Here is a 10,775-nt window from a genome sequence, read left to right on the forward strand (position 1 = left end):
TATATAATTACAATTATGTAAAGGTATAGCACTGAAATTAGATTAAGGACTCTTTTGCACTAAGGAATGCCCTTCCTACATTAGTAATTGCTAAAAAAACCTTACAAACTGTTATAATAGTACAGAAACAAAGAATTAAATTGGAAATATAAGTGAAATTGTTGGAACAGTAATTTATTTAACGTACAATTTTCTGTTTTGCTATCTATCATCATTATTGTTTTACTTTGTATACAGCAAATCGGTAAGTTTCCGATAATATGTTGTAATTTTTTTTTTTTAAACCTATATTAATTATATGGTAATATGTGCTATTTTATTAATAATAAAACATAAAACGCCACTATTAACAAGTTATTGCTTGTTATATATTACAATATTCTGATTTTAAGATATAATATACAATTTGGATTGATTAGAAATATAGAAACCTTACGTTGGTTGGCATCACCTGACATGTTACCCATAATTGTGCCCACATGCAACAAAAGAGGACTCTTGGTCTACGATTAAGGACTGTACTATTTGAATCTATGTAAGTTATGGTACTCTATTAATGCAGAATTTAATGATTTTTAATTTTTTACATGATTATTTTATTCTAATTAGCTCATTATTGACAAAATTCGCACGATGTTTTTTGTTTTGTTTTTTCATGGTAGAGACATCGATCGTTCTGGTTAATTGAGGGTTAATCAGCGAAAAGGCTTTTATAAAAAATGAAGTTTTAATTTCTACTCAACAACGTAAATAATTGATCTCGAATATTACAAACTGTTGTCATTTGTTGGTAGGGGCTACTGATGAGTCATTATAGCGCTCTCTGGTGACAATATTAGGGAGTGCTGAGTTATTTTCTTTAGCAGTAGCAATTATCAGGCAAAAGTAAATTAGAGAGCAGGGCTTTCTTTATCTGAGAGCCACCGACGTTAATTGCAGTATTAAGGCTGAATATTGGATGGTGTCTTGGAGCTATCATTAAGGGCTTTGTTTAGCGTCGACTTATATTTCGGGCTTGGTCAGTCATGGAGCGGTTCTGTACGAGGGTCCTAGAATACTTTGAAGGGGATAAGTTGAGGTTAGGCTTCGCACCCCAAAGGCTCATGTTCAAAGTCATGGGGTGTTTCTGGTGGAAGAAACCTACGCTGCTTCAAAGGTAAGTTATTAATAATATCAATGAGATACCTTGCACACTTTTCTTTTCGTCTAAAAATACCACGTTTAAGCATTTAAATCTAATTATCCTACGAGTATTCCAAAACAAATGTCACAGACTAATTAACTGTCCATATTACACTATAATAACTAAAAAACACAGAGTATATAACTCTACTAAACAGAGAGTTTCTGATATACCAAGCATGCATCCTGTCCGGGTAACGGCGGATCAAGCTCCATTTTACAAATTATACAAATGTTCATTTAATTGTATTACTCGTTGCTTTGTTGTTTTTTTTCTTTCAATGTAGGTAAAGAAAAAAAAAATCAAGTCTTCATTCCAGCATTTACCTTTTTTATCTTCTGATAAAGTCTCCCACTTCAGTATAATCTTCTGAATTTGAATTTAAATAATGATACTTCATTGGTTATTGTGTGCCCTTACACAGCTCTAAGTTTTCAATTCACTCAGAAAATAAAATATTACACGGTGATCACTAAAAACGTTTTTATGTAATAGAGATAGTTTTCAATTCGCTGAAAGAGTGAAATGAAATATTACACGGTGATCGCTGAAAACATTTTTATATATTAGAGAGAGTTTTCAATTCGATGAGAGGTCGAAATAAAGTATTACACGGTGATCACTGAAATTATTTGTTATATATTGGAGAGATCACTAAACACGTTTTTATATTGTAGAGAGAGTTTTCAATGCGATGAGAGAGTGTAATAAAATATTAAAAGGTAATCACTGAAAACTTTTTTTTATATTAAAGAGAGTTTTAAATTCCCTGAGAGTGTAATAATATATTACTCGGTGATCACTGAAAAGTTTTTCATATATTAGAGAGAATTTTTAATTCGCTGAGGGAGTAAATAAGATATTACACGGTGATCACTAAAATCTGATTTATATATCGGAGAATATTTTAAATTCGCTGAGTGTAAAATAAGATATTACACGTTGTTTCGGGGAAACTTTTTCATAAGTGAAAATATAGGGACTTTTTAGAATAAAAAAAAAAAAACCTAATCGCTAGTTCGTTTTAAATAATAAAATAAAAAACCCACAAAGAATCAGAATGATACTTAAAATAAAATAGCAAAAGAAAACATAATTTCCAGTTGATTAATTAAATATAAACAAATAAAACCAAAAGGATCCTTTCTCTAATTAAAAAAATAATAATAAACAAAGGAGATAGAAAATTATAATGCTTATATAAAAATGTTATAAAATAAACAGAAACAATTAATAAAATAAAATGTTTAACTCTCTAATATTATGCAATGAATAGAAAAAAACATTTGATATTTGATACAATAACAAAAGAAATTCACTCACAGAATTCCAGAAGATAGAAGAATAAAAGATCGTCGATATATGCATTCGAATCAAAAATATATAAATCTCTGAATCTGTTCTAAGATGGCCACCGTCGTACAAACGGTGAAGGGCTGGTGACAATTTGGTGAGCAGCTCGCAATACTATACCCCAAAGACACTGACTCTAAACAGTGGCAGTGAGCCGGTGGGTGGTTAATTGCACCAGAAACCCACAAATCTGGTGCCTTATAATATTTGCAATAGACTCCAAAACAATGTCAAAGGGCCAGTGGGAATACAGTCTGTGCTTAGTAGGTGAAGATTTACAAATTAACATATGTAATACGTAAAAAAAGAAACAAACAAACATATTGTAGACAGCCAAGATTCCTCATCAGGTTGTCTCGATGTTTAATAGTTCCTCATAACTAACAGTTCTTGGAACGAGATCTTCATGTAAAATGAAAGCCCACCTTATGAAGTGTTCTAACCAAATAACTGTTAACAGCTGTTTTAATTTTTAAAAAACAAACATATGATTGAAAATTCAACTGGAAAGGTGATAAAAAATATATGTATTAAAAATAAATCTTTATTCGAGCTTTAATACATGGTGATCACTAAAAACGTTTTTATATAATAGAGAGAAAAATTTATAAATTATAATGTAAATATAAATATATAAAATAGAAGTTTTTCGGTATATTTCACTTTGGAGCCACTTCTACCAAGCGCGGACAACTGATGTTTGTATGTATAGCCCAGGCAAATTATATTAAAAAAATGTACAAAACCCAAACATTAGAAAAACAATACGTAACCTTCCCTACACTATTTAGTACCACACAGGTTATTATATCAGTTACAATGTTTTCATATTTTTTTCCGATGGCAATATTTCAAAGGTTATTTCCTATAACAACCCCTAAGGAATAACAAAGATTCCTATATCGCTGAACTTCTTGCCTTGCGTTCCTCTGTCAACCCAACCAATCAATATTTATACTTTGTTGCATAGAACTGTTTCCTCTGACAGATCCTTTCATGTCCGTTCCTCCTTCTTTTCCTACCTTAAATTTCTTCAAACATCTGATATTTCTTCCCCACTTTTTTCCTCCTATGATTTAAAAATAACAGCTATATTAACCTCGGATATATCATTTATGTTCATTGATTTCGTACTCAGGAGATGTAGCTCCAGAATAAAGATTTTTTTTTTCAATTTTACCATAATGTCCTTAAAAAAAGTGCCATGGATTTGGGTATAGAACTCACCGGTTTCGGGTTGAGTCTGAAAGGAGTGAAGTGTGCTGGTCAGTTTTTTGTTTGTACCTCAATAACTAAGGTATTCGTTGAAAACTCAATGCTCGACAAAATTAAAGAATATTAAATTTTCTGATGTCGTTATATAACTTTTTATTCTAAACAATGTAGTTCCTGATATATAAAGGAGACAAATATTATCCAGTCATGTTGGATACCTATTCTTAGAATTAAAAAACAAATAAAATAAAACAGGTTTTATATTGTTTTAGTAACACCAGAACATTATGTCCTTGTAAGTCCAACGGATTTGTGTTTCGGAATAAGGTGTGGGTTGAGCATGATGGGCTAATGCTTTATCAAGTTTTCGTTTACATCTCTAGAATTTAGGGACTTTGTAAAAAAATCCAATTAAAAAAAAATTAAATTATTAAATTTTCTATCAAACTGGTTATATAACATTTTTTTCTAAGTCATGTAGTTTCTGAGATATGGGAGTGATAAATATTTCACCAGTTTTTACAATTAGACATCTAACCCAAACATGGAATAAATAAATTCTATACAAGATGAGAGTAGATTATATTTCCTATAAAGATGTTTATATCAAAAAAATACGAAAAATAGTCAATGTAAGGATCATTGACTATTTTAATAGTCATATTATTATAATGTAATATATAGTACCCTATATTTAATTATATAGTACATATAGTACCTATTTCATGAGAAATTCACAAGCACAATCCCTATCTAGCATTACCTATTCCTACAATCCTCCCCGAAGATTGAAACGGCAGTGGCCCAGAGACCTAATAAATAATTAAATTAGAGTTCTGGCCATTGGCCAGATTTTTCACTCAGCGTTTGCGGCTTGCGCCCTCGTTCAGCCTCTACTGGCTTTTAATACTAGTGATCATAACGGAGGGAAGCGCAGGAATCTCCAGCAGTCCTGCTTTTCCCTTCAGAAGTGGGGAAAGGAGCGGCAAGGTTGGTTTGGTTCCCCAGGCTGAATGTAAATAGGAATGAATGTGTATAAGATGTTATTCTATTTTAACTTTATTTCTTCATCTTAGTGTCATTTCTTAATTTATATCTCTGTAAATATAATGAGAATTTGATATAATATAATGAGATATAATGAGAATCTCTGATATCTATTACCTTTGTCTGTAAATATATGACAGAGTGTGACACAATTAATTTCATAATAAAAAAAAATGAATAATCAAAAATACTTATCTTATAAATAGATTAGCCATATTTGTCTCTTACATATCTGAGAAATTCCATGGTTCAGAGAAAAAAAGTATCCATTTTATATGGAACTTATTTTCACCAAATTCGGTTAATAACAACATTTAATACGAATGTTAATGTTTATCTTTCAATAATAAAGTAATTAAAACATTGATGTAGTTATAATAACCAAAATAATTTATAACAGTGAAAGTATTTAGACTATCTCCTAAATAAAACGTTAACATACTTTCAAAGGGATTTTATTTCTTATTTTGGGATACGGGGATACTTATATGGTATCTTCAGTCAGAACAATTAGATCTGAAACACCGAGTATAATTAAAAAATATATACTTCTTAGCGACTCTACTCACATTTAATTACCAATCCAATTACGGTCACACTTCCAATCCTGGTAAACAAGTCCAAATTCAATTTGAAAATACAATAGGTGAAAAATTTAACTTCAGAATAATAATAATATATTCAGAAAGAGATTTTATAAATAATTAAATTATGTAATTTTTTTCATGTATTTATTTATTTTTATTCTTATGTTATTTTATTTTAGTATGAATGTAATCAGTTGTCACTATTACTTATTGCCCAAGAACGTTCTAGCACATTTTAAAATTATCAATAAATAAAAATTTGAAATTTGAAAAAAAAGTAATATGATGTTACTGAGGTCGTGATTTGACCGATTGACCTATGTTGGCACAGTCCCCATTATTTATTTATCTTACATGGGACGCAGAGCTATTACTTGTATCCAATAATGCGATTTACCTGTTTACTGTCCTGATGGATGATGTCTGTATCGCCGAAACCTTAACTGATTTGGGTGACTAAAAGCTTTCAACATTAGCTTTCTTGCCATTAACTGATTGCTGGTAATGAAAACTGCGCCAGAAAATAATATAGCATTTGTTGGAGTACAAAATTTAATATTATTTTGACGAATGACATAACCCATAAGAAGAAAATTCATATGATTTTTCTCATCCATTCAAGTTTATACTATTTAATAATAATTGAATCATTATTCTGTTTGGAGCCTTTTATCTTAGAATAAAAGAAATAGAAGCTGGTTTAAAAATAAAAAATAAAATTGCCTCTCTATTATATAAAAATGTTTTTAGTGATCATCGTGTAATATTCTATTTTACATATAAGGTTAATAATAAAAATGCGTCGCAAAAAGTTGAAGAAATGGTGAAGGGTGAAAATTACTCGTGAAGGGTCATGGGTTCTGTATTTTATAAAAACGTATTGTTTTTTGAAAAATGGTTGTACAAGGAGGTGATTTGTTCCTGATCCTTAACTAAAAGTTTTTTTTCCCATTTTATGATGCCCACTTTCAGAGGTTGAGTGTGACCTAGGAGGGCTCACGAACCCAGAGAGTTGACTTACGCCGACAGTAACAGAATATTGGGAACGGGATTATCGATAGAAATAGGCAGGGAATTATAAAACGAGTATAGGATTTATTTAGTTATATGTATCTTCTTCATAAATATTATATTTATTTATTACTTAGTCGGCCTGATGGTCCTTTTTGTGATGGAGTAGAAATGAGAGTGATATGTGAAGGTTTATTTATTTTTAAGGGATTGGAATAGGAAAGAACCACATTTACGATAAATTTTATGAAATGAAAAATATTATTAAATATTCTCAGAAACATTTTTGATGCTTAATTACTAACTAATAAATATGCTACTAACATATAAACTAATTTTACGTTGTGATCGTGCATTTTTCCTCGGAACTATGCCATTGGTTCACCTTACCCGGTGTATCTTCAAATTACTCTACAGGAACATTTATTATAGTTATTAGGAATATTATATGTGAGGGTTAGAAATCGATCTTACCACCCACTAACAAATAAACGTAATATAAAGGTTAATAAATAAATTGCGAATAGCAGCTTAACATTTCGATGCTCCGGAAGTATAATGACGCAACTGTAAAATTCACTTAATTGTACTTATAAACTTTAATTTTTTTCAAAAGAGAAAAGATCCGTTGCTATGACCTATATATTTATTTTTATTTTCTCCTCCAGTAGAATTATATCCATTTTTCGGTAGTAATTTAAAAGTAACTGTGTCATACTTCCGATTGATATGTGATATGCGATATGTGAATTGAATATTTAAAAAGAATAATAATAAATAAAATAATCATACAATTTATCAAAATTAAACAGAAAGAATTATAAAAATGAATGATATATAGTAATGATTAGATGCAACAAAACTAATTTTAAACCCTACCGTTCACTAGCTTACTGAGCATCACCACAGCCTGGAATGGGCCTTGGTTTACTTTTACAGCTCAAATACTAATAGTAGTGAATATAGACTGTATTTATTATGTATATATATTTAATATATGCTATATATTATGTATATTGTACATCGTAGTATCCTTAGTATATAGAAAAAAATTCATTAGATGTTTTCCTCATTTTACATAATGGCCACAGCTCTATATATTACTTAACTTGTTACAGAATATACGGTTCTTTTTATTGGATTGGACTTCAACTCCTTACCCTTATTAGTGTAATTTCATTCATCCTAAATACCAACATAAAAACAGCCGAAGACTTTACTCAGGTAAGTTTTGAAAAGAAATTTTAATAGCAAAGCAAGACTTTTTTTAATTTTACAAGTATAGAAAAAAAAAGATTATTTTAATTTTTTAGCTGTACGTACCTTCTGAATCTTTCCCTTGTTTAAATGATACCTTCTATCCGATCCATATCTCATTGCAAAATTGTACCTGAAATAAATTCATGGATTATTTAATTTTAGAATAATTTAGCATAAGTCATTTGAATTAATTTAGAATCTATAATCTCAATAATGTAATTATTGAGATTATAGATTCCTTTAAAAAATTCATGGATTATTTAATAATACTATAATATTTAATATTATACTAATTTCTATTTCTCATAATTCAGTATAAAATTGATAAACAGCTTTTGGACAATTACAAATATATATGATAATAATTATATCTATGTATACACATAGATTTCATTATTAACGATACCAATATGATGCTCTAAAAATATGGAGTATATCTTTCTGATAGGGCTTTACTGAATTCACTTTTTGGTTTTATAGACAAGTTATTTTTTGTTTCCTAGATCGTCAACAGCCTCATTGTACTAATGCCATTCATGATGGGGATAATAAAGGTTGAGGTACTTCACATAAACTCTACTAACTTCAAAGCAATGGTGGACTTCTTGGAGTCTTTTCCCCATGATGGCACCATATTCCCAGCAGGGCACAAGTTCTTCATAAACACTTCATGCAACCTTATCACGATTGGGAGCTGGTCGGTATATGGAGTGATGACAAGAGGCTATCTGTGGTATGCAGTTTTCCCTTGGGACACGAGCACAACACTTGGACATGGCCTAGGTTATGTATACATACATACATATATATATATTTGTCTTCGGTACCTTCCCCTCCCGTATTTCCTTGGACTATACTTATATCCATCCATCAAATCCTATTTCCATACCTATAACTAATCATCAAATCCTAGCAATCGCCTTATATCTACAGTCTACTACAGTTAAAATGCTCAGTCCAGCCACTAACCCCCCGAGATCCCGCCTCCCCGTTTTCTAAACCATCCAACATCATTTTTTAGCCCACCCGTGGCCTTCTGGATCCAAAGCTTTTTTCTTATCCTTATTCATAATCTTCCTTTTCCAACACTAGCTAATTATCTTTCATTCATATCCTCCTCCAAAAGCCGCTCTATAATTATGAAAACTTCATTTAAGGATAACGTTTCGATTAGAAGGAACTAATAAAAATTATATCCAGATTTGTTTTCAGTTTTATTCATACATTATTTTTTTATTCTTAAACTGATCAAAAAAATTTCATAGAAACTTAGTCTCAGTAAAATTTGTATCGACTTTTTAACAGATTTTTTTTATGGGTAAAATATGGGTTTGTGAGATATATTTGTATCGTGATTGATCAGACTCAATGGAATTATGTAACTCTGTCTGTTTTAGGCATAGTTTTGCAAATAGTTTCAGCATTGCCCGCGGGTTCCACCCACCTCATGATAGGCTCAGTAATGGTAGCGGCTGTGGAGAGACTGAGGCCACAGATAAACAAGCTTAAAGTTGTATTTTCTAAAATAGGACCTAATCCTGAAGATAATAAACATATAATAAAAGAAGCAGTGGATTTACATAGCGCAATAAAAAGGTATTTAATTATTCAATATAATAAAGATATAAAAATTAATCATTATCATAATCTTAATCACTCAAATATCGCTTTGCAGTGTGAGGTTACTGCTGTCTAGTAATTCTTCCGTGATTCATCTAAAGGAGGTGTCTGAACCACATTAGCTTGTGATCCTCTAAGATGTTCATAATCGGCTTAACTTCGAAGCTAGTCCGCATAGTTCAATCTGACGTGCACCCCACCATTTTTGCGGGATGTTCTTCTTATCACTTTTTCTAGAGCTAAGTTAAACACCATCGGTGGGAGTCCATCTCCTTGTCTCAGAGTCATTCTGACTTCAAAGGCTTCAGATACTTCTCCTTGTATCAGGACTCTACAGCTGGAGTCATGACTTAGGATCATTCGCACACGCTTTTGCCAGTCTTACCAATTACCCGGGTAATTCCATTTCAGTCATGTTTCCAAAAACTGTTTATGTATATAATCTCTTTCCGTTTCTCTCAGTATTCTCCAGGGTTTCCTTTCAATCCTTACTCGTGTATTTTTCTGTTTATTTTAGCAATTTCTTCTTTCTGTTTATTCCATAGGAGGTGTCGGTCATTGCCCACAAGCAAGACAAAACTGTCGGTGAATCTTAACACTGAGTATTGATCAAAACTAAACAGTGATTATCAAATTATCGGGGACTCATAATTATTTTTAAGAATTTTATAAATTTGTCATTACTGAAGCATAAACTTTTTTTCAGGCACGAGGAGATAACTAAGCAAATTCTTATTAGTAAAATTGCCACATGTATTAATTCACTTCTTCAGACAATTTTAAGCATTTTTAATATTTACATCTTGCAAAAATAAATATATAAATATAAAAATAACATTATTGTTACATCTACCTGGAATGATTGAATATTAAAAAAATATAATTCCCATAATTTTCTTTCCAGGGGTGTCTACCTGATCAACAATGCAATAGCCATCATTTTTATGGTCAAAGTACTATCTTTGGTCCCTTTGATCTGCATTAATGCGTTCGTCATAACTAAGGTGTAGTAAATTGATAGAGCATTGAATGATTAAAAATCTTTGGAGGGCCCAGTGGAAAAAAATCGAGGTACTTACTTCACATGCTGTTGGAATTGTGATTTCAACGTCTTTTGGCTAGTGTGATAAGGCTTTTGCTGTTGTTGCGGCCTACACATCGTTTTAAAATGAAAGATCGATTGTGTAAAATATGTTTTTATCGTATTAAAAGCAGATGTTTTCTTTTGTTTTTTAAGCTGTAAAAAAACAATGCACCTTTAAGTCTTCTTGCGTACACACACATCGGCTGTTATACTTCTTCAAGCTACTTAGTCTTGAAGTGCTTGCTTAGTGAGGTTCAAAAGGCGTCTTCAATTATTTTTTAGGGTAAGTATTTAATAATAAAATATGAACCCCACTAAAAAAACAAACTCGCTCAATAATGTTGTTAATAATAAATACTAAGCATTAATGTTTTTATATTATTGAAACGAATATAAGAAGTTTGCTTGTATGATA

General features: G+C 30.8%; 1 protein-coding gene and 1 long non-coding RNA gene across 3 annotated transcripts in view; one reads left to right on the forward strand and one right to left on the reverse strand.

The window, feature by feature from the left end:
• Positions 1–10,639, reverse strand: part of LOC106690970 (uncharacterized) — a 16,437-nt gene extending 5,798 nt beyond the window's left edge. The window contains exons 1-2 of the long non-coding RNA XR_001344701.3: positions 10,356–10,639; positions 7,720–7,786 (exon numbers count right to left, since the gene is read on the reverse strand). This is a non-coding gene — a long non-coding RNA (uncharacterized lncRNA). The remainder of the gene's footprint in view (positions 1–7,719; positions 7,787–10,355) is intronic.
• The window catches only part of LOC106690968 (putative odorant receptor 85d), a 12,403-nt gene continuing 2,086 nt past the window's right edge, over positions 459–10,775 (forward strand). Inside the window, exons 1-5 of one of the 2 annotated variants that reach the window (XM_014436593.3) lie at positions 459–535; positions 7,515–7,620; positions 8,160–8,439; positions 9,054–9,252; positions 10,181–10,280. In XM_014436593.3, the coding sequence (XP_014292079.1) occupies positions 480–535; positions 7,515–7,620; positions 8,160–8,439; positions 9,054–9,252; positions 10,181–10,280 (741 nt within the window). In that variant the 5' untranslated portion in view covers positions 459–479. Of the gene's footprint in view, positions 536–793; positions 1,157–7,514; positions 7,621–8,159; positions 8,440–9,053; positions 9,253–10,180; positions 10,281–10,775 lie in introns of those variants that run through there. The other variant, XM_014436592.3, reaches the window with a different exon arrangement.

The sequence above is a fragment of the Halyomorpha halys genome, unplaced genomic scaffold, assembly GCF_000696795.3.
Source record: "Halyomorpha halys isolate HHAL.00 unplaced genomic scaffold, Hhal_1.1 Scaffold2001.1, whole genome shotgun sequence".
Taxonomy (NCBI): Eukaryota; Metazoa; Arthropoda; class Insecta; order Hemiptera; family Pentatomidae; genus Halyomorpha; species Halyomorpha halys.